We start from the raw sequence: 27,553 nt of genomic DNA, 5'->3' as shown, positions 1-27,553 counted from the left end.
CAGTGAAGGTGATAGTGAGCAGTGGGGGGTGACGGTGACACAGAGTGATGGGGGTTGACAGTGATGGTGAGAGTTAGCGATGGTGGGTGACAGTGACAGTGAGCGATGGGGGCTGATGGTGACAGTGAGTGATGGCGGGTGACAGTGACAGTGAGCGGTGGGAGGTGACGGTGACACAGAGTGATGGCGGGTGATGGTGACAGTGACAGTGAGCAGTGGGGGGTGATGGTGACACAGAGTGATGGCAGGTGATGGTGACAGTTAGCGATGGCGGGTGACAGTGAGCAGTGGGGGTTGACGGTGACACAGAGCAATAGGGGTTGACAGTGATGGCGAGAGTTAGCGATGGCAGGTGACAGTGACAGTGAGCGTTGGGGGGTTACGGTGACACAGAGTGATGGCAAGTGATGGTGACAGCGATGGCAGGTGACAGTGAGCAGTGGGGGTGACAGTGACACAGAGTGATGGTGGGTGATGGTGACCGTGAGCAGTAGGGGGTGATGGTGACACAGACTGACGGGCATTGACAGTGATGGTGAGAGTTAGCGATAGCGGGTGACAGTGACAGTGAGCGATGGGGGCTGATGGTGACAGTGAGTGATGGTGGGTGACAGTGACAGTGAGCAGTGTGGGGGTGATGGTAACACAGAGTGATGGCAGGTGATGGTGACAGTTAGCGATGGCGGGTGACAGTGACGGTGACAGTGAGCAGTGGGGGGTGATGGTGACACAGAGCGATGGGGGTTGACAGTGATGGTGAGAGTTAGCGATGGCAGGTGACAGTGACAGTGAGCGGTGGGGGAGTTACGGTGACACAGAGTGATGGCAAGTGATGGTGACAGCAATGGCAGGTGACAGTGAGCAGTGGGGGGTGATGGTGACAGAGCGACGGGCGTGGACAGTGATGGTGAGAGTTAGCGATAGCGGGTGACAGTGACAGAGAGTGATGGGGGCTGATGGTGACAGTGAGTGATGGCGGGTGACAGTGACAGTGAGCGGTGTGGGGGTGATGGTGACACAGAGTGATGGCGGGTGACAGTGACAGTGAGCGGTGTGGGGTGATGGTGACACAGAGCGATGGGGGTTGACAGTGATGGTGAGAGTTAGCGATGGCAGGTGACAGTGACAGTGAGCGGTGGGGGGGTTACGGTGACACGGAGTGATGGCAAGTGATGGTGACAGCGATGGCAGGTGACAGTGAGCAGTGGGGGTGACAGTGACACAGAGTGATGGCGGGTGATGGTGACAGTGACACAGAGTGATGGCGGGTGACAGTGACGGTGACAGAGAGCAGTGGGGGGTGATGGTGACACAGAGCGACGGGCATTGACAGTGATGGTGAGAGTTAGCGATGGCAGGTGACAGTGACAGTGAGCGGTGGGGGGGTTACGGTGACACGGAGTGATGGCAAGTGATGGTGACAGCGATGGCAGGTGACAGTGAGCAGTGGGGGTGACAGTGACACAGAGTGATGGCGGGTGATGGTGACAGTGACACAGAGTGATGGCGGGTGATGGTGACAGTGAGCAGTGGCGGGTGACAGTGACGGAGACAGAGAGCAGTGGGGGGTGATGGTGACACAGAGCGACGGGCGTTGACAGTGATGGTGAGAGTTAGCGATGGCAGGTGACAGTGACAGTGAGCGGTGGGGGGGTTACGGTGACACGGAGTGATGGCAAGTGATGGTGACAGCGATGGCAGGTGACAGTGAGCAGTGGGGGGTGATGGTGACACAGAGCGACGGGCGTTGACAGTGATGGTGAGAGTTAGCGATAGCGGGTGACAGTGACAGAGAGTGATGGGGGCTGATGGTGACAGTGAGTGATGGCGGGTGACAGTGACAGTGAGCGGTGTGGGGGTGATGGTGACACAGAGTGATGGCGGGTGACGGTGACAGTGAGCGGTGTGGGGTGATGGTGACACAGAGCGATGGGGGTTGACAGTGATGGTGACAGTTAGCGATGGCAGGTGACAGTGACAGTGAGCGGTGGGGGGGTTACGGTGACACGGAGTGATGGCAAGTGATGGTGACAGCGATGGCAGGTGACAGTGAGCAGTGGGGGTGACAGTGACACAGAGTGATGGCGGGTGATGGTGACAGTGACAGTGAGCAGTGGCGGGTGATGGTGACAGTTAGCGACGGCGGGTGACAGTGACGGTGACAGAGAGCAGTGGGGGGTGATGGTGACACAGAGCGACGGGCGTTGACAGTGATGGTGAGAGTTAGCGATGGCGGGTGACAGTGAGCAGTGAGGGTGGCGGTGACACGGAGTGATGGCGGGTGACAGTTAGCGATGGGTTGACGACGGGGGGTCGGCCCAAGGCCGTGCGGTCAGACGAACACGTGTTCCGTGCGGCCCCGTGCCCGTCCCACGTGGGGAACACGTGGCGGCCTAGGCCCGCGGGCTCGCCCCGGCAGCAGACGCTCTGCAGAGAACCCCGGGCTCGCAGTCGACAGACCCCACCGGGGCGCACGCGGCCGGCGCTAGGCCGGGCAAACGGCTCGTGTGACGTCACGTGATTCAGAGGCGGGCGCCCCCCCCACCTCTGTGCAGGGGCCTCGTGGGAGCCAAGAGGTCCTGATTGAGTGGCGTCTTGCGAGTCCCTGTGGGCGGGTCCTGGTCCCGCACTTTCCAGTCTGGCCCATCGACACCCCAGCCTTTTCCTTTGAAAGGCACAGGTGACTAACTCACTGCCTACAGGAAAAATCCGCTGAGGTGCGGGGACCTCATTGGAAGGCGAAGCACAAAGAGACTGGAGTGAGGTAGGGAGAGACTGCCACAGGGAGCTTCCCGTATGGCCTTCGTTCTGGCGCTGTATTGGCCACCTCACGGCCCTGTGTCAGGAAGATGCGTGTAGCGTGCCGGACGGGTCCGCTTGAGGGTCACACTGCGGCGGCGCAGCGAGTCGGACGGGTCGGATTGAGGGACATACCACGCCGCTGCGCTCTGCACCGAGCAAGGAGGGAGGGAAAGTTCGGACCAGAGACAAAGGGGGGGAGCCGAGTCGGGAACATCCGGGTCATTCTCCGCCGCCTCAATCCGGGACACGCGCGGGTGCTGCGGCCGCTCACGGTGAGGCCTGGCCGGGCGAGGGCCTGAGGGCGGCGGGGCCAGAGGCTGCAATGGTGACGGAGCCTGGAGCAGGGAAGTCGGTCTCGGGGGTGCTCGGGCTCCGGTTTCTCCTGCTCCCTGAGCCGCCTTCTCTGGGCCCGGCCGCTTGCCCCCCGCGGTGCGAGGGGGGAGCTGCTGCAGGGCCCGAGTACCCACGTACCCTGGCCGGACCCCATTCCACCTGTCCCGGTGTGGGCCGGGCCTTGGCCTGCAAGCCTTGGGTGGGGACGGGCCAGCGGCCTGTGCCCCCTCCCGCCTCGGCGGGCCTTCGGGAGCCCGCCTTTCCCCACCTGCGGGGACCGGAGCCCGGGCTCTCGCTGTCGGAACCCGGAGTGGCAGGGTCTGGGCAGTTAACCGGGCTGGGACGGGACGGGTCCCTGCCCCGAGGGGCTCTCGGCCGCAAGTGCCTGTGGCCTGTACAGCAGCTCTCCCCGGGGCTCTGTAGGGTAGGCTCTTCCCCCAGCGATTTCTGACAGGGAGACGGCCCCTCTCAGCCCTACTGAGGGAGTTACACTCTCTACTGTGAAGCATAAACTATGAGGGCCTGTTGAGACACCAGCACCACTTATGGAGTGCAGGGACCGCAGCACTGGCAGGCGTTTCTGAGCACTGCCTTGAAAACTGTTTTACAGACCTAGTAAAGTTATGGAGCTGAAGAAGGTAATAGGGCTAATAACTGTGAGTTGCCTTTTGCTGTTCCACTATGGATAAACCTCGTGGCTTCTGTATGTAGGCAAAGCCAAACACAAGCTTTTTCTGCTCCCATCCTGTTAGTAGGGTAGTTTCATTTTGTCAGTCCAGCATTCTGATTGGATCCCATGCTTAGGCTTTCTCTACTCTTCACAGAAGCAGAAGCTTTTCACTTTTTGGACAAATTATTCATACATGTATTTTCCTTGTGTGCTAATATTTAGCTTTTCAAATAGGAAGTGTAGGTGTGTAAGACTAGCTGTTAGACACTTTCATACTACTGTTCTGCTGTGGGCTAAATAAGAATTGTTAAAGGTAACCAAGGTGTAAAACAAAATGGTGATCCTGTAACTATTCCAGGCACCCGTGAGCCCTCATTTGGAATACTATATGCAGATTTAATTGCTGTACCACAGGAAAGATACTGCTTTGGAGACATTGCATCACAGGGCAACAAACAGATTCTTTGGATCAGACAAGCTGGGTAGCCAGGGAGATCAGTAATGGGATATATTGAGCAATTCATCTTTTGGATGTAGGGTTTGGATTCAGCCAAAATAGTTATTGACAGACAGATCTTGCCTGTTGTTTTTTGATGTCTTATGTGAAATGAGTTTGGGCATCTCAGTTCAGTTCCTAGTGGGCAAATACCAGCATAACAAAAAATCATCACCATGGTTGGTGCTCTGAGGCAAAGAACTGAATGGGAAGTGGAGGCTGACCTCTTTATTATGTTTTCAAGTGACTGTTGCAGGCCTCTTTAGTCTTCATGGCTGCTAGCTCAGTTCCATTCACCACTAGTAAACTCACCAAGTTTAGGGAAAAAAAAATCAAATTTAACAGCACTTACTTCTCATGGGAAACGAGAAGACTCCAGATGTTAAGAAATGTGAGAGGGGATTGCTAGAAACTTTTTATGCTGCTAATGGTCTCAAAAGCTAGTAGTTATAACTGAAAAATCAGGCATTTCAGGTAAAACTGCTACTCTAAAAGAAAACACACAAGAAACAGATTTATTTTTGAGGAGCGGTTTAGTGGAAAAGGAGGTGGGATTAGGAGATGCTGGAGTGGCTCTTCCTGGTGCTGAAGTGTATTCCAAAATAATCAATCGGTTAATCCTCTGTCTCTAACTCCAACAGTGGTGCAATCTGAGTAATAAATGCTAGTAGGTGCTTTCACTGAAGGGACACTACAAAGGGGAATTCACTGGAGGTTAGACAATTGCCTGCCTAGCTCTCCTACTGTACACTCATAACCTAGGGGATCTGCATTAGTAAGTGGCTCTTCTTGTATAGTCTTCTAGCTCTACCATAATTGCAATCAGTGGGTGTAAAAGAGATGGCAGGCTTTAGATACTTGGTTTTGACCTTTTAGGGTCATTGAAATCTGGGAAAAAGAAAAGGAGTACTTGTGGCACCTTAGAGACTAACAAATTTGAAAATTGAAATCTGGGGTATTCCATGTAGTGGTTAGTCACCAGAAAGTATAGTAGCTGCCAAAGGCCTTTCTCAAACAAACATATGATTTCCTAGATTTCTAAATACCCTGAGGAAGAAAATGACAAGTTTCCTTACTCATCTGCTTTATTTATTTTTTTTTTTTTTTTCATGTTTGCACTCTAAATACCTAGAGTATTTCATGGGGAAGTTGCTAAACTTCAAAAGGAAGCCTGCCGGAGAATAAGGAAAATGAGATCTCGTATAATTCTTGGCTTGCCTGTGAATCTGGAACAAAGGGTTAAAAATTAGATGCGACAATTCCCCACTATGCATATAATATCTTATACATCTGTGGCAGTTTCTGTCTGTGGATTTAAATGTATTTTTTAGTTCATTTTACATTCTTTCATATCCCAGTTTTTCAGAAGAGTAAACAAAGGCAGAGATTAAAATGAAATGGCCAATTTTAATTGCATTATAAGTTTTTAACCTATATTACTGATAGGTTAAATTACTGAAACTGAAATGAGTTTAAAATCTCCAATTTTACTTTCTGTGTTTACAAGTGCTTGTTGAAGTGGAAAGAAATACATGAAGTACACAATGAAAATCAATTAAGTATGAAAACATTTAGCCATTTTCACTTCCCAGGGCTTGGTGGTTAGGATACTTGAGCTGTGAACACTGTAGAGGAATGTTTAAAATTTGCTATTGGAGTTTAAAGAGACAACATGGAAACATTCTCTTGGGCATACATTTTATAAAAGCTTCCCCCCATCAATTTAAATTGTGTGCCAAACTTGGGTTGAGACCCTTTAAGTAAGTAATTTGCCCAAAGTCATCCATTGTTATGGCACACCTGAGAATAAAACTCAGATCTAAAGACTCCATACTTGCACCTTAACCACTAGACAACAATTCTTTGATTTTGTGCAACAAATATTGTTGTACTTTACTATTTTTCTGGTTAAAGGTAGAGAGGAAATACTAACTTGTTTAAAGTCATATTTGGCAGATTTTTGTCTTGATTGGGTTTAATTTTTTTCTGCAAAATCTTCTCAATTTCTTGTTTCTGCATATTTCCAGCTAATCACTTTGAAAATCTGCAGACCATATACATTAACCTGTAAATAAGGAGGACCGTTTTCTATATAGGAGTGTATCATAGCACCATAGTATTTGTAGGTCCATTTATAGTATTTTTCTCTTGAGAATGAAATATGTAATGTTTCCTGAGCTAATTTTTAATGGATTTTAAGGTAGAAAACTTGCTAAATGCCATGAAATCCATGTTCAGGTTTTCAAACTCTGATTATTCTCTAGCCCAAGCGATATGTGTAGATTGAAATGAATTCTAGAGCTTAAAAGTAAATTCACAGCATGAGGGACTTCATGCTTTGTAAAAATAATTAGGTCAAGTAATAATTAGCCTCATTCGATCTATTTGTGTACATTAGTAAAATTTTCAAAAGCACCTATATTGCATTTTTTTACAAGAGACTTAAGAGCCCAAATCCCATTGACTTTCAGTGGAACTTTTACTTCTAAGTGCTTATGTCCTATTTGAAAATGGGACTTAAGCTTCTACGTCACTGAGGTGCTTTTGAAAATGTTACCCCTTGGCTACTAGACTAAACTGCTGAAATAGCTTGGTGAAAATTCTGTACTATTTAAGGGCTGTGATTTATCTTTTCCATGTAATACTGATATATTATAGTAATGTGAAGGAAACTGATTTTTCTGTAATTATACTTAGCATTTAGAGCTTTACAAATATTAATTTAATTCCCCATGCTTCTATGAGAGAGGTCTGAGTTATTTCCATATCTCACATGGAGTGTGGGGGATAGGTAGATATACAACCTAATATATTTGACTTTTTTCATGTAAATAGGATTTTAGAGCCCTTCTCAAGACTTAGTTTAATTTAATCTTGAGGTATAAACCCTTAAACCACTAATATTGACAATATTGTGTAGAAACCTTCTGAAAGTAGTTTGAATTTGTCTTGATTAATATGCTAAACTGATGAGTCAAATGTCTGTTCCAATGAAATCTGAAGAGAACTTTCTACAGTTTCTTCATATACAGTAAACTTGCTAGCCCATTGCACGGTGCATTGCTGCTGGAACAGGCAGGTAGTCTACAGAAAGATGCACGAGACTTTACCTTAAACCAAATATAGTAGCTCAAGGTCCAGTATGTCGTTTTGTTGAGAACCTTGTTTGGTGATAGCTTGTAGATACTCTATAGGCTACAGCAGTCTGAAAAACCAGAATCTTTCCTCACGTATACATATGCAATTTAGGACTAATCTACACTTAAAATGCTACAGGGGCACAGCTGCAGTACTTCAGTGTAGGTGCTACCTATGCTGACAGGAAGGTTTCTCCTATCAGCATAGGTAATCCACCTCCCTGAGAGGCAGTAGCTAGGTCGACGGAAGAGTTCTACCTGGGGACTTAGGTCAGTTTATGTGTGCCACTCACGGGTGTGGGATTTTTTCACAGCCCTGACTGATGTAGTTAAATTGCCCTAATTTTCTAGTGTAGACCAGGCCTTAATCTGTTAACTTCATGGATCTGCATTTGTATAACTGAGAGCAAAATCTGGCCCTTAATGTTTCCTAATATTTATTATGCTTTTTGATAATAAACTTAGACTGTAGAATTTGAAATGTTCACATTGATCAGTTACCTCTTTTCTGCATCTGATAACTTGGGATATTCAATTAGATTGTAAACACAGTTAGCTTTCTCAGTTTGTATAAAGAAAATGAGTACTTGTGGCACCTTAGAGACTAACAAATTTATTAGAGCATAAGCTTTCGTGAGCCACAGCTCACTTCATCGGATGCATTTGGTGGAAAAAACAGAGGAGAGATTTATATACACACACAGAGAACATGAAACAATGGGTTTATCATACACACTGTCTCCTTACAGTGTGTATGATAAACCCATTGTTTCATGTTCTCTGTGTGTGTATATAAATCTCTCCTCTGTTTTTTCCACCAAATGCATCCGATGAAGTGAGCTGTGGCTCACGAAAGCTTATGCTCTAATAAATGTGTTAGTCTCTAAGGTGCCACAAGTACTCATTTTCTTTTTGCGAATACAGACTAACACGGCTGCTACTCTGAAACCTGTCAGTTTGTATAGTGATGATATTAGTGTGGACCAGCAGCTACTTGCTGTATCTGTCTGGTAATGAGTCTACAAGTTCTTCAGTGGTTGAAGGGAAAGAGAGGCTGACTGCACAATTAAAACGTAAGAGCTTAAAAATGGCCACACAGGTCAGACGTATGGATCATCTAGCCCAATATCCTGTCTTCTGACAGTGGCCAATATCAGATGCTTCAGAGGGAGAACAGAACAGGGCAGTTTATCGAGTGATCCATCTTCTGTTGTCCAGTCCCAGCTTCTAGCAGTCAGAGTTTTAGGGACTCTCGGAGCATAGGGTTGCGCCCCTGACCCCCTTGGCTAAAAGCCATTGGTGGACATATCCTCTATGAACTTGTTTAATTCTTTTCTTTTTTTTTTTTAAACCCAGTTATGCTTTTGACCTTCACAACATCCCCTGGCAATGAGTTACACTGGGAATTGTGTGAAGAAGTAGTTCCTTATGTTTGTTTTAAGTTAATTTCATTAGGTGACACCTAGCTTGTGTGTCATGTGAAGGGGTAAATAAAACTTCCTTATTCATTTTCTCCACACCATTCATGATTTTCTAGACCTCTATCATATTCCCTCCTCAGTCATCTCTTTTCTAAGATGAACAACAGATCCAGTCTTTTTAATCTATCCTCATATGGATGTTGTTCCATACCTCTAATATTTTTTGTTGCCCTTCTCTGTACTTTTTCCAGTTCTAATATATCTTTTTTGAGATGGGGCAAGCAGAATTGCATACAATACTCGAGGTGTGGCTGAATCATGGATTTATGTAGTGGCTTTATATATTCTGTTGTCTTATCTCTCTCTTTCCTAATGGTTCCTAACATTCTGTTAGCTTTTTTCACTGCTGCTGGACATTGAGCAGGTGTTTTCAGAGAACTATCCATGATGACTACAATGTCTTTCTTGAGTGGTAACAGCTAATTTAGACCCACCTCATTTTTTATGTAATGTTGGGATTATGTTTTCCAATGTGCATTGCTTTGCACTTGTCAGCATTGAATTTCTTCTGCCATTTTGTTGCCCAGTCACTCAGTTTTGTGAGATCCCTTTGTAATTCTTCCCAGTCTGCCTAGAACTTAACTGTCTTGAGTGATTTTGTGTCCTTTGCAGCCAATGCAAAACTTTCACCATCATTCTCTTTAATGAACTACTGCATATATTACAATGTCAGGGTTCTACTGCACATTTCCTGATTTTTGCTTTCCTGATTCTTGCTCTGGGATTGATCAGTGTTCATCTATAAATGACACCAAATAAATTATTCCTTTTATAACATGATAGACTGTTTCAAAACAAAGTATTGGTCTCAGAAAGTGACTTGTATCCTATTCTGACAGCATCCTTTCCATGAAATCTGCTTTTGCTTCCACAAGCAGAACATATGATTAGAGGCACATACAGTATTTTTTGAGTACAGTATTTAACTAGCCCCACAAACGTTCTGGCATAGCAAAGAGCCAAATACATATCTCTACCATATTCATTTAACTTAATCGGTGTGTGAGTGATTAGTTCTAGGGAAAGTTAGACCAACTGCAGAATTCTGGAAGCAGTATTACTTTTTCTAATGAAATTTAGCTTTGTATAAACATGAATTTAATTGTTAGCTTTCAAGTTGTATTTATGGCATTTCTGGACTATATGCATTCAAACAAAACTAACTCTGAAACTCAGAAGTAGGACTGGATGGAAAGTTGTTGTGAAATATCATTGAATGCATTAATGTGTGAGAGTGTGTTTCTTCAAAATCTAATTTGATGCTGTTATCCAAGACTTGTATGAAGTAGGTGTCAGATCACTTTGGACCTTCTTTGTGTTGCTCAAAGGGAAAATATTAAAATTTTGAAGGTGACAAATTTCCAATTTATAGATGGTAAGGCAAAGTAGTATGAACCAGTGTGAAGTTTAAAATGAGGATTTTTATAAACTGGAATTAAAATGCTTTTCGATAATAAACTTACACTGTAGAATTTGAAATGTTCACATTGATTAAGTTAATACCCAGACTGTTAATGTGACAGGAGGAAAGTAGTTACAAACCCTTTTATAGATTCCTTCATCTATTTAGATAGATGGCAGTTAGCATCTCATTAGTCTTCTATTACTGTGCACTGAAAGAGGAACTGTTGGGAGCCCTCTGGCTGTCAGACAGGTTTATGTATTTACATAAATGAAATTAAACATGTTGGCCTGACTTTCTGAGGTACTGAGTACCTGCATCTGTTCATGAAGCTGGGGAAATTAAAACTTTTTGTGAGGAGATTATATGAGCTGCTTCTTACTGCCCATTTAATAAATTAACTCCTGGGCTTTTGGGTACCAATTTAATTGTCTAAATAAACCACCTTCTCCTCTTGCTTATCGCTGCTTTAGTTTCATAGAATTGCAGGACTGGAAGGGACCTCAAGAGGTCATCTAAGCCAGTCTCCTGCACTTATGGCAGGACTAAGTATTATCTAATATTTCCCTTCTTGGATTTTGTGTGAAGCTTTCTTCTCTCTCCATTGTCTTAATGTGTGTCACTCCTTCCTCTTGCAAGAATAGATCTCTACTTTTCTTTCCTTTTCTCTGGACTTGAGATCTGAAATTTTTTTGGCACACTTTGTTTGTGACCCTGATTCCACAGCATTGTCCTGCTTCTAGTAGCCTGTACTGCTTCCAGAAAGACAGGATTAAGTGTGGTCCTCAAGTCCAGTGTCCTGAAATGACACCATGGGCCAACTATCTTGTGTATCTGCCAGCCTCTTTCTCTACAGGCTCACATCTGTACTCCTGTTTCTGCCCACTATTACTTAGTGGTTACTACTGCAGTTTCATCAGATTGAAACTGATATGATCTTGATAGGATTGACATCTTAGTTGCTCCTGCGCAGAATAGTTTGTGTCCCAGCCAGGCAGCAGTTTACAGGCTGCTTTCTGGATTGCTGGTAGGGAAGCTCAGTATGCATGATCAGCAGCATAGATGTCCTCCTCTGCCGGTGAATGCCACATCGGTCTCTTTAGGGAGACAGAATATTTGCACGCTCTCTCAAAATTTAAACCCCTATTGTTCCTGAATGTTTATCTTACTACTAGCAGTGTGGTATATCTGTTGTTAAACTACTACTGGATTCCCTTTGCCAATGTAGAATATAGAGTAAAATATCAGGGTTGTAAGGGACCTCAGGAGGTCATCTAGTCCAACCTTCTGCTCAAAACAACTGTGAAACACAAGATGGAGGTAAAAAGAAAAGGAGTACTTGTGGCACCTTAGAGACTAACAAATTTATTTGATCATAAACTTTCGTGAGCTACAGCTCACTTCTTCGGATGCATTCAGCGGCCACCAAAAATTTTGTCCTGAGAACTCCTCACTTAGATGCTCTGCTATTTCTAACAGAACTTCCATGCTGTGTAGAGCCTTAAAAAGTGATTGTTTGCCAGTCAATCTAATAAATGTTAAAAAAAAAAAAAAAATCTGAGGAGTTTGAAGTGTATTTATTCATCACTGCATGACTAACTTGAGGGGTTCCATTTGCTCTAACGGGCAACTGTTTATGTTTTAGAGGGATTTTGAACATGTCTGGGATCGCCCTCAGCAGACTTGCACAGGAGAGGAAAGCATGGAGAAAAGACCATCCATTTGTAAGTAGAACAATACTCTCAAGTGGTTAACTTCTGCAACTTCACACTGAACTTGTGGTGTTCTGGTGTCCTTTTTTAATGTTAAATGGAGAACTATAAAGCAGCTGTTGAAAACTCCTCCTCTGATGCATGAAGAAATGTCAAGCAAGTTGGTGTAGGTAGAGAGAGACAGCATTGTACAAATATATGTTTTGATGCTGCATCAGCGTTAAATGTACTGTTCAGAAGTCTTACTTTGGGTTTCTGTTTTTAATTCAGGGATTTGTAGCAGTACCTACAAAAAATCCAGATGGCACGATGAATCTCATGAATTGGGAATGTGCTATTCCAGGAAAGAAAGGGGTAAGACTTAGTGTCAATTTAGTTTTCAGCATGGGAGATAAATGTTAACACATTTTTAACAGATATAAATCATGAATAACTTTTAGTGCAATTTATGAAATACACTTTAACATAAGTGTCCAATTTTAATCAAATTCCAGAACTACTTTGGAAGCCACATGGAAGAGGCACATAGGAACTGCCATATTGGATCAGACCCAATGTCCATCTAGTTCAGTGTCCTGTCTGTGACACTGGCCAGTACCAGATGTGTCAGAGGAAGGTGTAAATACGCTACAGTAATCATATATGGGATAATCTTCCCCTCTTCCTCCTGCGTTGTCTCAACATAGACTTTAATACCTAGATTGGCTTAAGCCCTGAAGCATGAGGATTAACACCCCTTTCAAAATATTGTCGTTAATTATAACCTATATAATTATAACCTCTTACCTATATAAACATCCAAACCCTTTTTGAATCTTGCTAAAATTTTCGCCTCAGTGACATCCTGTGGCATGACTTCCACAGTTTATTACATGTTATATGAAAGTTTCTTTTTTTCACCTTTTTAATTGAGTGTCCCCTTGTACTTGTGTGATGAGAGAGAGCAGAAGCTCACTATTTGCCTTCTCTATATGTTTTATTTGATGTTTTTATTATGTCCCTCTTATTCATTTCCTTTTTAAGGTAAATAATCCCAATCTTTTCAGTCTCTCTTGTTCTTGATCATTCTCATCACTCTTCTCTGAACCTCCTTTAATTCTACAGTATGGTTTTTGAGACGGAGTGATCAGTACTTTACAAAGTATTCCAGGTGAGACTGCACCATTGATGTATATTCAATGGCAAAAAACAATGCTAATGTAGAGTTAAGGTTGCTATGTAGTATGCTATCCCCTTGAAGAACACTGAGTTGAGCAAATTCAAAACTTGTGAAAACCAAGAAATGCACTGTTAAGGTAGCCTATGGAACTTTAACTCTGTTCCTTTTTTAACAATGCCCCATTATGCCCTTTAACAAATATAGTTTACTGTGCCAACCCTACAGTTGCTTCATCTCCTTTTACAGTTTTTCACCTCCTTTTACAAACCATTCACTCTCACCCACAGGATTCCATCTAACACTGCTAAAGGACAAAAAAGGAGGGGGAGCACTTGCCCACCCCACCTTACCTCTATTCCTTTGGGGATGGTAGCCAATGGAGTTTGGATATGCTTCAGGTGTAGCCCGTGTATTGGGTGGTATGTACGCTAACAGTAGTAGGGCCACTTGATAAAGGTGTGTTTGTGTTCTGAGGACTTGTGTGGGTTACTTTGAGGTGTTTGAGGTCTGTGTTTTGCACCCTCAGATGTGTGTGAGCAAAAGGAAGAGGTGCATGTGTACCTTTTAGGATCCAATGTGCATAATTTCAGTGTAAAATTGTGTACATTATATAATTAGCAAGGCATGGGATTTTATTACAAGAGTATTGTCAGTAGCAAGCTGGGATATGAGAGTAATTAAGCGTTTATTATGTGCTTGCATACCCTGTGGTCAGTGTCCGGTGTAGCTGTAATGAAAGATGGAGGCAGTAATTGGCTCTGCTTGGTAGAGGTATGTTTGTGAGAACTGTGTATTACTTTGAGGTTTGTGACCTAGTTGTGATCTGTTTTTCACCCTCTTGTGTGTGAGGAAAGGGAAGAGTACATATGTACCTTCAGGATGCAATATGCATCATTTCTATGTGGAATTGTCAGTTATCTAAGTAGCAGGGCATAAAGCCTTTATTACAAAGGATGTTGTCAGTAGGGTGGTGGAATATGAGAGGATTCTAATGCTTTAGTGATGGTTAAATGAAAGTGTATGTTGAGATGGTATCCTGAAAGTAAGTATAAGTAAGTTGTAAAAGGCTGTGAAATGGTTCTTAAATTGTACCCGAGTGGTATTCTTTCTAGGGAGTTGGCCAAGTGTGAGAGTGTACAACCAGATCATGAACCTCTGGAATCTTAGTGTCAATGGCCAGTGTGAACAATGCCTCAACGTGTGCATACTCAGAGGGTAGAAGAAAGGTGGCAGGGGCAACCTTTCCCCCCCCCACCGTTTATCTTTTAACAGTGTTAGATGGAACCCTATGGGTGAGAGTGATTGGGTTGTGAAAAGAGTTGAAGAGCTTGTATATTTCAGCAACTGTGGGCTTGACAGAGTATAGGTATGTATGTTAATGGGGTCTATTGGGCCAGTGCTGAAAGAGAGCAGAGTTAAGATTGCATGGGCAACCTTTGCTCAACTCAGCTTTCTGCAAGGGAATGACTTACCACTAAACTACTGAACTCTGCGATAATATCATTTTTTGCCATTGACTTTCCTAGGTTTTTTTTAAACAGGAAAAGATCTGTTCATAGGAGTTAACAGTCATTTAAGCAGTTGTACATATGTCCTGCAATTCACATAACACTCAGCCAGCCGCCCTTTCCCTCCCACCGCAACAAACACACCTCCCTATCCATGCCCCTGACCCACACTGTGGTCCCCCAGCCCATAAGCAGGGAATGCATCTCCCTGGAGTCCGTTACCTGATAAACAGATGTTTCTGTTGCTATTATTTCCTCCCCACCTATAACTTGATTCCTGTGTAGTGCGTGGAGCGAAGGACAACTATGTTACGGTGGAGTGTTTCAGAATGGTTGGAGGGTGGAGTTTGTGGCTGGGCCAATGAGAGAACCCACAGATAGGGTGATTGTTCCGAACTACTGACAATCTTGTGTCAGAGAGAGATCCTCTGATCCCTGTCCAATCGATGTGCCCCATCTTGAGAAACAGTGAGGTGTCAGAGTTTGAAATGTTTCTGTGCCAGACAGTGTACGTTTTCTGGTCAGCCATGAACCCTCCAATTTCCTGATTTAATGTTTTTCCAATGCTTATCAATAGCTTTTATATCGTCACTGTAACAATTATTCAGATGCTCAACCAAATCCAAGTAAACTATCACAGCTCCTGGACACAAATCTCTGAGTTGTCCAAATCTGCTCTGGTACGTTCTATGAGATGCATGACAGGAATAAGGCCCCAGTGAATCACCACAATGTTGGGTAGAGCACAACCTCTAAAATCAATGGTTAGATGCTGCAGAGTGGGCAAAACATGATGGCATCTTAGGCCACCTCTTTCTATGACAGTCAGCCTGTAGTCAGCTATCCCCATGTCATGGCGCACACCTTGATCTTCTGCAGACTTCTGCCACCTTATGAATCAGGAATCACACAGAATCCACACTGGCAACCCTGGCAGCAGCACATTAATGTGAAGCATTAATTTCAATGTGATGTTGCCAGCTGAATGGGAACACCCCATAGAGATGATACAATCTGAAACAATAGCTCTGAGGCCCGTTGTACTCTACAAATGTACATTGGTATAACTATATTGCTCAGGGGTGTGAAATCCGCTATACTGAGTAGCCAGCACTGTGTCAATGGGAGGATTTCTCCCTTTGGCATAGATACTACCTCTCTCGAAGGTGGATTAACTGTGCTGATGGGAGAAACTCTCTCTTATAGTAGTCTTCACTGAAGTGGTGCAGCATTTTAAGTGTAGACCTGCAAACTGTTCCATTCATCTCCACTGGTCTTCCCATTCCCCTCCTGAGTGCTTTAGAACTTATGAAATGCATGAAGGATTCCTGTTCTCAGCCCCTCATCCAAAGGAGCAGGACTTCCCCAGATTCTGGCTCACATAGGGAACAGGGAGGGGGCCTGAGACTCTTCCAAAAGGGCAGACACCCCAGAATCCAACTTAAATGGGGGAGCGTTGAACCACCTGTAGATGGGCACAGGCCCCCCAGATCCTGGTGCACACAAGGAGACAGGTAATAAGGGGCTCACACACTGTTGGGGGGGAGGGATCAAGGCCCACCACAATCCAGCTCATGGGGGGGCAAGGAGGAGGTCTCTGACCTCACTAGAGCTGCAAGAGTTCACTAGAGCTGCAAAAGTTCACCAGATCTGGGCGCACTCATGGGAGGGGAGAATCTGGAGCTGACAGATGCTGCCTGTCCCTGTTTTCTCCCCAGTTTCCTTGCCACTCACCCCCATGCAGCCTTCCCAGAGCTCCCACACTTCCACTCCCCATAGCCCCTAACAGCTCTCCCCTTTCCTACCCCCCATCCCCATTTATCCCCTTCCACATCACCCTTCTCCCCTTGCTGCAGGCACAAACCTCACTTGTCTGCTCCCTAATACCTCATCCTTCCTAGGAAGCATTCACATGTTTAATTTTTCTTCCCAAAATTCTTTGATTACATTCCCTCCAAAACAAAATTGTCACTCAAGGCTCTCAAATTGTAGCAACCTCCAGCCACTCAGTCCAAAACTTTTTTTCTCAGACGGGGGCTTATGCTTATTTTACCCTTAATTATATTTATTAAAGGATGAATCCATAGCCATCAATGTCAGTAAGGTCTGTAATTCATCCAGGGATTTTCACACCCCTGAGCAAGAAAGTTGCAGCGCTGTAAGGTGCTAATGTAGATAAGCCCTTGGTTTGCTTAACTGCTTTTCCTGGTTTGAGTCCCCTAAAGGTTTAGTGGGTGCCATGCACAACTTTTGGTAAAACTTCACTGGTCGAGACCATTTTGACCTACAGTATATCGATAGTTTGATCTCTAGCTCTGGACAAAACGAGCACATAGAAACTTTTAAAAAAGTGGCTGTTTCTTTTTTCAGGTCTTGTATCACTGCAGCCCCTACCTCAAATGACCATGAATTTGGGTCACTAACCCCCCAGAAGCACACCAAATTTTAGAGGAATGCAACTTAGCATGTTGTTTTTAGGGGATTTAGGTTGAACTTTAAACAGAAGCTGTGAAGCAACCTTAATTATAATGCTGACATGCCACCATAATAAAGGCATTATAATATCTGTGTATTATTCTCCATCCCATTCCTTACACATCCTAGTATCGCTTTTCTTTTTTTGACTATAGGTGCACATTGTGCAGAGGTCTTCATTATCTGTAGTGATGCTGAGTTAATAGTTAGTTTAGAATCCTGTAAGGTGTATGAGTAATTTAGTCTCTTCTCGCCAATGTGTATGACTTCATGTTTATTGACATAGAACTTCACTTGCCATTATGTTGCCCATTCACCTTCTTGTTTAGGTATCTTTGAAGTTCTTCATAGTTCTCTGATCCTAACTAACTAAAATAAATTTGTCACCTGCAAATTTTGCTACCTCATTACTCATCCTCTTTCAGGTAACTAATAAATATATTTAAACTTTAGATCTAGTATGGAATCCTGAAGCACCCTGCTGTTAATAACAAATATCTCTTCTGAGTAACCTGAGTATTTGGATAACTTGCTCAATGTTACTTTGCAATCAAATTGACATCTGGTTTTACTTGGTATGAATTTCCAAACTTGCAAACCTCAAATTAGTTCTTGGTGCTTGTATAAAAATATACAAACTAGAAGGAAGATCTCTCAGTGAATGAGATTTGCTAACTAAATACGTAAATCAGTTATCCAAAATAAGAGAATCGCCTATAACAGCAGATAAAGGCCTGGTCTATACTCAAAAGTTAAGTTGACCCAACTATGTTGCTCAAGTGTGTGGGAAGAATCTACACCTCCTGAGTGACATGGTTAAGGCAATCTAACCCTCAGTGTAGACAGTGCTTGGTTGATGGAGGAATTTTTCTCTTGACCTAGCTACCGCCTCTCGGAGAATTGAATTAACTGCTGATAAGGAGAACCCCTCCCGTCTTGTGCTGCTGTAGCATTTCAAGTGTGGACAAGCCCAAGGCACCTTCTCAAGCATAGTTATGCCCTCACTAGGTTGAGTAATATCAGAATACCTTCCTAGCTTTTACTGTTTGTTCTAGAATTCTTTTCTTGATATTCTTTCCTTTTTAGATCAGATTTCACAATGGAAACAAAATAGTGTTTCTTGTACCCTGTTTCCTTCCACCCTCTGTCAGATATTTGTCTTTTGAGTGCAAGCTCTTGAGGACAGGGATTGGGTTGCCTTATGTTTGTATGACATACAGCATCATGAGGTTTTGAACCTTATTGGTGGCCAGAGGCATGTCAGCATTTAAATAATAAAGTATGTCCCCTCTGGAGTTCAGATGTGTTCATACTAGATGCCTTAATTTACTTATTGGCAAACTGAAGTGTTTATAAATCATGCTTATGTGGTAGAGCAAGTTTTAGGTTTTTTCAGTCAGTGCCTTCTCTACATGCAAGATAACTTCTTGACCGTATCTGTATACCACTACTTGCCTTGTTCGTACACATGGACCCAATAGGTACACCAGTACAGCTGTGAGATATTACTGCAATGATAAAAACTAACTTGTACTCTTAAACATCTCATACAATTTGCTGACTCTTAAAATATAAATTCCCAATCTTAGCTCACCATATGAACTCATTAATTAAATAAATTGCTTCTAGTAACAATCATTTGTCAGAAAGACCTCTTTCTTAGAGTTCTGTATTGGCTACATTTCTTTGATAACGTACATAGCCAACCACAAACAAACTTCAGGATTTCTTGTAAAATAGGTACAGAAATATCACTTCAATGCTTAGATACATGGTGGGTGATCTGTTCAGCAACTGGCAGAACTTTGCACAATGAGAGAGGTCAGAAACTGAAGAGTACTGTACCTGAATCTGTAGGAAGGAGGTAGAGTACATGCACCCAAACTACAACTCACCAAGGATGAGACAGATCCCTTACTGGTGCCAGAGGTACTGGGGGATCGTAAGTGACCAAGTATTTAGGGCCACTGTGTTACATTAGGGAGCACCATGTAAGATGCAACACAGTGGCATTGGTACAGGACTGGCATGATGGGGAGACAACCCCTACTGAAGCAGTGACCCCATTTTTTGCAGCACCTGAGTACTCTTTTAGTAATCCCCCATTGTGAAATTTAGTGAAAAGTGGTATGGCTTTGTAGCCTTTATCTAATTCATCATCCTTAAGGGGTATACCTAAGTAACTTCCTACCTAAATGACAAGAGGCCACACTGACCCAGGTGCAGTGGCAGAAGATAGAAAACCGGTGGCCTAGTACCCTATTACCACAGCAATGTGACTCGGGTAGTTCAACCAACTTCTTCTTAGGGGGATGGCCTGTAAAGTTTCCAACACCCTAGAGAGACTCCATGAGGAGACAGCCTGTAAAGATACCTTCACTGTTCCATCAGATGTAATCAGCACCAGCCTTCATGGAACTTGCCATGTGTGCCCATGCTGGTCTTCGGGATGAGAGCAGTTTCATCTTTTGTTGTTTTTCCTCACAGGAGGGCATGCAGTGAAGCAACATTCTTACTGTCATTAAAATCGTGGGTAGGTGGGGTATTCTTAGTGAGAAACTGAAGAATTATCAGTGATAGATAATAGTGTTAGTTAGGACTGGGATATTAATAATAGCACAGTAACAACACTGAGAGAGAAATGTGAGACTTCTGAAGAACAGTTGCTTTAAAACAAAGTCCAGGAAACAGTTAATTGAAATTAACTTAGTGCCTTAAAACACAAAATACATTTTAAAGAAGGAAATTAAAAAAGTTTTTTAAAAAACCTAACAATAGGTAGGCAGAGAGGCAAGTATCCTATACAAAATATTAAAATAAATAGATATAGTATAACAGATAATCATGTAATAACCCTATTTGTTGTACTTGAATGTTCCCCCCCCCCCCCCCCCCCCCCCCCCCCCCCGGCATGCACCTTTAATTTCTGTCTCTGTTCTCTTTAGACTATAACCTCCCCATCTATTTTGAAAGTGCTTGGCATGCTTTGGGTGTTACCATAATCTAACTAACTTTGCTGAAATTTCCTGACAGACACCATGGGAAGGAGGCTTATTTAAACTACGGATGCTTTTCAAGGATGACTATCCCTCCTCACCCCCAAAATGTAAGTAAAGTGACAGAATACCAGTTTCTAGTAGAATGGTGTTAAATCTGAGTGCTTATTGCTGTATGAAAAACTAATTACCTGCTTTCTGCTTATGGTAGGGTGGAGGTTTTATAACACTTCATTAATTATCCTGGATGTTTAATGCCTATTATAGTTAAAACTGAAATGGTTATAATTCTTATTTTCATGTGTGTTTACATACCCATCTTTAGAATAAAATTTTCCCTGGCTTGCCTCTTTAGAAAGTTTAAGAAAGCTGTTCAGCTACTTAAATTCAGGGAGATTGGAAAAATCTGTGGGGTTTTTTTTGGTTTTGTTTGCGGTTTTTTGGTTTGAGGTTTTTTAGGGGGAAAGGGATTGGGTTTTTTTAATTAATGATCACTTTTTTTCTAATATGGTTCCAGTAAATATGGCTCAGTTTTGAAACTTGGCATAATTGTCACTGACAACTGTTGCATCTGCTAAGTTTTGTATTGAAAATTGTGTATTGTGCATTCTTGATAGAAAAGTACCTTAAGTTAAGAGGATAGCGCATAAGTGGAAGCAGTGTGAATGTGTGTGCAGCGAGTGCATACTTGTTTTGAAAGACCTTCATAAGCTGAATAGACATGTAGCAACAGCTCTCTGGCTACCTAGCTTCAAATTTTTCTTTTTGTTTTTTAAAAATCTAGTTTTAATTAAATATTAAAGATGGGAGATCAAATTTTCAGAAGTTAGGATTATTCTATCAATTTTTAACTTAGCAAAGTTGTGTCTACCTCATATTTTTCCTGTTTCTTTCCCTTAAATGTTCCCATGTACTATAAGATACCCAGGAGGTGCAGTGTTGTTGTAGTAGTTGATATCATAACATTTGATATTATAATCATAACATTACATTAACATTAATTTGGCTTTTTTGCATGTGATATGTGTACAGGACACATTGCATTACATAAATAATTCTTTCTTTGCAATTTTTTATCCTACTGCAAGCTGTAGAAACCATTTGTATTTATGATTATCTTTGGTATTCGTAATACTAGTATTCCGGCTGTAGAGTCAATACATTCTGCTTTATGATAGCTATATAGCTACTACTGATCATAATGTTCCAGTATCCATTAGGGAAATCTTTAGGAAAACTGTCTTTAAAATTCATGGATATTCTCTGTTTATGGAGCTCTGTTGCCCTAGCTAATCACCGGCTTTCTTGAACAAATTATTTTTCAAATATATTATTTAAATTACCACATACACCTTTTTAAAAACAAGGCTGTTACTTTTTGATGTCTTTAGCATCATCTGAGGTAGGAATGTGTTATCTCACATTGATGTCAAGATTTAAGTTTTTCCAATTCGAACATAAGAACGACCATACTGGGTCAGACCAGTGGTCCATCTAGCCCAACATCCTGTCTTCCGACAGTGGCTGGTATCAGGTACTTCAGGAGGAATTAACAGAACAGAGCAATTATCAAGTGGTCCAATCCCAGCTTCTAGCAGTCAGAGGTGTAGGGACATCCAGAGCATGAGATTGCATCCTGACCCTCTTGGCTAGTAGCCATTGATTGGCCTATCCTCCATGAACTCGTCCAGTTCTTTGTGGAATCCAGTTATGCGTTTGGCCTTCACAACATCCCTTGGCAATGAGTTCCACAGGTTGACTGGGTGGTTGCATGAAGGAAGTACTTCCTTATGTTTATTTTAAACCTGGTGCCTGTTAATTTCATTGGATGACCCCTGGTTTTTGTGTTATGTGAAAAGGAAAATAACTCTTCCATATTCACTTTTTCCACAGCATTCATGAATTTTAGACATCTATCATACCTCCCCCCCATCGTCTTTTTCCTAAGATGAACCATCCTAGTCTCTCTCATCTCTCCTCGTATGGAAGTTGTTCCATACCCCTAATTGTTTTTTTTGTTGACAGTCTCTGTTCTTTGCAATTCTAATCCCTTTTTTGAGATGGGTGATCAGAAGTGTATGCAGTATTCCAAGTGTAGGCATACCATGGACTTATATAGAGGCATTATGATATTTTCTGTCTTATCTATCCCTTTCCTAATGGTTACCAACATTGTTAGCTTTTTTCACTGCTGCTGTACAGTGAACAGATGTTTTCAGAGAAATATTCATGATGACTCCAAGATCTTTTTTTGTGACTGGCAACAGCTAATTTGGACCCCATCATTTTGTATGTGTAGTTGGGATAATGGATTGAATGTGATGCTTCCTGAGAGAGTACAATATGCCACCTAAAGGTTTCTGTCCTGTTTCTTCAGGACCTTGGAAATTCATCTGATGTGTTTAGGCTCTTTCTTCAGTTGATCTCCAATTTAATGCTGGTGACATAAGAGAGCCTATCTTTTTACTTGTAAAAGTATACAGCAGGCATTTGGAGAAATATCGGCTAGCTTGAAAAATTCTGCCAATATTAATGGAATTCCTCATTTTAAAGATAGGGAATATTTCTGAAACTGTCTTGCTACAGGTTTCAGAGTAGCAGCCGTGTTAGTCTGTATTCGCAAAAAAGAAAAGGAGTACTTGTGGCACCTTAGAGACTAACAAATTTATTAGAGCATAAGCTTTCGTGAAGTGAGCTGTAGCTCACGAAAGCTTATGCTCTAATAAATTTTAGTCTCTAAGGTGCCACAAGTACTCCTTTTCTGTCTTGCTACAGAATCAGTCATCTGCCACTTTGCTTTTTAAGTCCTTACAAAGGCAACAGATATATTAAAGAAACACAATTTAATTTTAGGGACAAAATTGATTGTACAACCTAAATGGAATAGAAATGTCCTGATTTAAATGCAATTTAAGCTTAATTTAAAATTCACTGTTGTATTCTGAATGCCGTTATTGGTCTTGTACATAAAGATAAAGTGAAACAGGAAAAAAAAGATGGAAACTTAAAATAGACAAACTCTTGGTAAGGAGACTTTTTAAAGGTATTATAAACGTCTCTTTAATGTAACACTTAAAAAAAATGGGGAGAATAGGTGGTGAAAATGTATAGATGTGGTCATCTGAGTGGATCTGCTTCATTATTTTATGAAGGAGTGTGGAGTGTTGATGTAAGTAGTATTGCATTTTGAGCCCATACTATCACAAAACTGCTCTGAATAGAGCTTGGTGAAATAGCAAGAGAAACTGTCCTCTGGTGTAAGAGCTGTTGCTTGTGGCAGTGCTTGTTTTGGGAACTGTATTTCAAAGCAGGATGTTTATTGTGCTCCTCATCATGTCAGTGCCCATTAATGTTCATACAGCATTTTAAACATATAGAGAGTGTTGTGTGTTAAATATTATCCAGGATATTCTTTCAGGTGCACTGTATTTCATAGCAGTGGTGGGATCTGAGCTCTGGGATGAAGCAGTAAAGGTTTGGGGGAGCTGCTCTGTATAGAGTTCTTTTAAGTAATAAATGATCCCCTGTACATTTTCACTGCACTTAGTGCCATGTAGCATTAATGAAATCCTCCTTTCCTAGCATGAATAATAGGTAGTAATGTTCATTCAGAATATATTTTGGCCTGGATTGATTAACATAATCAGTAATGTGACTGAGATCTGGCGTGGAGATACAAGTAGACACAATGAAGGAGGGAGAACTAAAGGTAACTGCACTGCAGAAAAACTTCATGGATTTTCTGAATGGGATTATGACAATGGGAGATTGGTTGCCTTGTGGTGTAGGAGAAATGGCCATCTTTACTAGAAGTCAACTTTTTAAATGTTCTGATTTAATGAAACTTGGTCCAAAATCTTAGATTTGCACATAAAGAACTCTTTTCTTCCTTAGGTAAATTTGAACCACCATTATTCCACCCAAATGTGTATCCTTCAGGCACAGTGTGCCTCTCCATCTTAGAGGAGGATAAGGATTGGAGGCCAGCAATCACAATTAAACAGGTCAAAACAGTCTTCTGTTAAAACTGTACACCTTTGCTTGCTTTGTCAGCTTATCTTTTGTGTGATTCTGAAATATCTTGTGCACAATTCTACATTTTATTTATAGAAGTTCTGAATTGTATACGTTTCATAGTAATATTTACATAAATTATTTTTTCCTTTTTTTTCTTATACAGATCTTGTTAGGAATACAAGAACTTCTAAATGAACCAAATATTCAAGACCCAGCTCAAGCAGAGGCTTACACAATTTACTGGTTAGTAGTTGGATGGATTTTTATTTTATTTTATTTTATTTATTAAACACATCGACTGGCTTATAGCTGTTTGTAAACCCTGGGTCTCCATTTGTGTGATTGACGGTGAGACAGGTAAAGCAGCTTCTAGAAAATAATTTCTGGGTCTGCTTTATGTAGAGATGTTTAGTTCTATGCTGTAACCTCATCAAAACAACCAACTAACTTCAAAGTTAAGGTTGAAGGTCCAGTGATAGCAAGTCAAGTTAATACAGTAGCATGTAGAGGCCCTAATGAGGAATCAAAGTCCCATTGTGCTGTACGGATATGTAAAGAGTCCTTGCCCCTAAAGAGTTTACAATCCTAGGTTAACAAGACATAACAGTTGGGTGAAATTAATGTGTAGAGGCAAAGGAGAGGACAGATGAGTGAACAAGTCCTGTATAGTAGCTACATGCACAATCGTTCCTCATTACATTCCTAATTGTAATGAACTGGGGGATTCTGTAGCCATTTTGGTCTTAAAGTAGTGGGTTTACAGTTATTTTGGAGGAGTTTGTGCAGTGTATATGGGGCAGCATAGGAAAGAGTATGGAGATCTTAGTGAGAAGTGGGCTTATGGTTGGTGACTGCTGGGAACTTTGTCAGAAATACATGGAATTGGATGCAATGAGGTAATCCGTTTGAAAAGTAGTGTAGGGCTAAGCTGTGAAATCTTAAAGGTAAGAAAGAACATCTCTGATTGTCCAAGCAATCTTCTCTGAGATCCTTCCTGTCCCATAAGCAAAGAAAGACAGAGCAGAAGATTCTGAAAGTGAATTGCTGGCTAGATAAGTGGTGCAGGATGGAGAGCTTTATTTGCAGAACATTGTTCCACCTTCTGTGGGAAGAGGAGGCTATATAGTTTGGATGGCTTCCACCTCCATGGAGGCGGCACCAATTTCCTTGAACAGACTAGCTAGAATAGTCAGGAGGGGGTTAATCTGATAGCAAAAGGAGACAGGTGGAAAGAGGGAAGACGAGCACTCAGGTGGCAGAAAATTGAGATGTTGAGAACAAAATGAATCGAGGAACCAAAGGACATGAGGAGAAGAAATTCTTTAATTGCCTATAGACTAATGCTAAGAGCCTGGGTAACGAACAAGAGGAATTGGAATTGCTCATTTATTAATCTGGTACCCAAATGCATGGGAAGACATGGTGCTTCATAAACAGGTGTCCTTTTTATATGAACTGTTAAATGTCCTGTTCAAGAATAAATTTCTTTCACATGCCAATGCTTTGTTTAGATTTCTGCTGTACTGTGTTGTTTCACTGCTGGCTAGTTGTTCTGCAGTAGTAGCTGTGTTGTAAACTACCAGTACCAGTTCCTAGAATTATCTTGTCTTTTTCTTCCTTTTAGATATAGGAAAGTAAGTTAAACTGCACATCTGTACACAGCCTTCTAAGCCCAGCATCTTCTCTTGCCCGACTTTTAGGGTGGGAAGAAAGGGCTGTGAGACCCTGAGGAGAAACCCTGTAATTTACCAAATCTTCAGTGAAACTGTGTTCTGTGGTGATATAACATGTGTAAGATAAACTTTAGAGGAAATGACATTACTTTAATATGCAGTGTAGTGTAGTAGTAACTGTGTTGATCCCAGATATTAGAGACGTGGGTGGGTGAGGTAACATGATATACGTTAGTATATGAAGAGCACTTAATGAAATGTCATGATATTTTTGCAGACATCTACTCTGTGGTGAATCTAACAGAGTAACACTAACTGTCTTATCTCCCTTCCATAAAATGCTTTTGCTTCTGAGATACAATCTTCTTCCTATTTCCTGCAGCATACCCTACTGGACAGATGTTAGTGAGCTCTGTCTTACCCGGGTTACCAACCTGTTTAGACTAGTCACTTCTTTCCAAACAAAATGGGTCCTAAAGTGCAAATGACCCTCTCATTAATTAAATGAGCAGTGTATGGACAGTGAGCTGTTGGTATAGCCAAGATTTTTTTTTCTGTTTACCCTTTGGACAGTTCAGTCATGGGTTTTCCTACTGTCATGAGTACATAAGATACTTCTTTTCCTAATCTCTCTTGCCTTAAGGAATAATTTGAGGGTCTCATATTCATTGTGCAGCTTGACATAATTGACATCTGAAACAACTAATAACCTTTATTTTTTTTATATCCAGCCAAAACAGAGTGGAATATGAAAAGAGGGTTCGAGCACAAGCCAAGAAGTTTGCGCCATCATAAGCACCTGTCATACAGCATCTTAAAAAGGAAGGGATTGGTTTGGCAAGAACTTGTTTACAAAATTTTTGCAAAATCTAATGTTGCTATGTACAATTAATATTCACTTAGGGGAGGGGGTCGTATGTGTGCCATTTTCCATATTCGCCACTTGTATACAGTTCTGAATTCGCTGAATTGCCCCCAGTTTTTCATACAGGGTCTCTTCCTTCAGTCTTTTGTATTTTTGATTGTTATGTAAAACTTGCTTTTATTTTAATATTGATGTCAGTATTTCAACTGCTGTAAAATTATAAACTTTTATACTTCTATAAATTCACTAGTATCTCTAGTTACTTTGCTATCTGATGCAGGCATGCTTTAAAATGTTTAGAACTATATTTAGACTCTAGCTGGCTGTATGAAAAAATCATACCCTCCACCCCCTTCCCTCCCCTTAATTTGTTTTTCTATCTTTCAGAAACTAGGTTGTTATTGCTTAAGAGCCTCAGAGATCCAAAGTCAGCCAGCATCTTGATTCTGCATCACTTCCTTTTGTGTTTATATGGCGTTTTGTCTGTGTTGCTGTTTAGAGTAAATAAACTGTTTATATAAAGGTTTTTGTTTCATTATCTTCATTGAAATGACTAAAAGGCCTTCCAGTTAAATATAGTTTCAGAAAGCAAAATTAAATGACCCTTCCTTTTTATAAAGGCTTCTAATATTGTACGCCTGTTTCATTGTTAGCCTTCCCCCCCCGCACCATCCTATTGTAGAAGTGACCCTTCTCTAACTCTTTATTCTTGAATGATTAGTCTCTCAGACTTGGTTAATCTAAATCAATTTCTAAGGTCTTTTAAGGAAAGTCCACTCTGACTAGCACATTGGTCATTACCAAAGCTGATGTTTATTTACAGAGGG

At 41.9% G+C, this 27,553-nt stretch overlaps 1 protein-coding gene across 3 annotated transcripts; it reads left to right on the top strand.

The window, feature by feature from the left end:
* Positions 1-2,625: 2,625 nt before the first annotated feature.
* On the top strand, positions 2,626-27,248 carry UBE2I (ubiquitin conjugating enzyme E2 I). 3 transcript variants are annotated; one of them, XM_038418903.2, is made up of 7 exons: positions 2,626-2,764; positions 11,967-12,045; positions 12,304-12,387; positions 20,209-20,281; positions 24,066-24,175; positions 24,352-24,431; positions 26,593-27,248. In XM_038418903.2, the coding sequence occupies exons 2-7, from the start codon at positions 11,980-11,982 to the stop codon at positions 26,654-26,656; spliced, it is 477 nt and encodes a 158-aa protein (XP_038274831.1). In that variant the 5' UTR covers positions 2,626-2,764; positions 11,967-11,979; the 3' UTR covers positions 26,657-27,248. The 3 variants fall into 3 exon arrangements, 2 of the variants coding, with proteins under 2 accessions (XP_038274831.1, XP_038274828.1); XM_038418900.2 differs by lacking the exon at positions 2,626-2,764 and adding an exon at positions 2,805-3,074; XR_006274825.1 differs by lacking the exons at positions 2,626-2,764; positions 24,066-24,175; positions 24,352-24,431; positions 26,593-27,248 and adding exons at positions 2,783-3,074; positions 22,947-23,156 and having other exon boundaries at positions 20,209-22,757.
* The last annotated feature ends 305 nt before the right edge of the window (positions 27,249-27,553 follow it).

Source organism: Dermochelys coriacea, chromosome 10 (assembly GCF_009764565.3).
Source record: "Dermochelys coriacea isolate rDerCor1 chromosome 10, rDerCor1.pri.v4, whole genome shotgun sequence".
Classification (NCBI taxonomy): Eukaryota; Metazoa; Chordata; order Testudines; family Dermochelyidae; genus Dermochelys; species Dermochelys coriacea.
The sequence above is the reverse complement of the archived record's forward strand: the minus strand, read 5'-3'. Positions and strand labels throughout refer to the sequence as shown.

Coding starts and splice junctions, on each gene's coding strand:
- UBE2I (XM_038418903.2), top strand. CDS start 11,980: ATGTCTGGGATCGCCCTCAGCAGACTTGCACAGGAGAGGAAAGCATGG. Junction 20,282..24,065: donor TCCCTCCTCACCCCCAAAAT/GTAAGTAAAGTG, acceptor TTTCTTCCTTAG/GTAAATTTGAACCACCATTA. Junction 24,176..24,351: donor CAGCAATCACAATTAAACAG/GTCAAAACAGTC, acceptor TTTCTTATACAG/ATCTTGTTAGGAATACAAGA.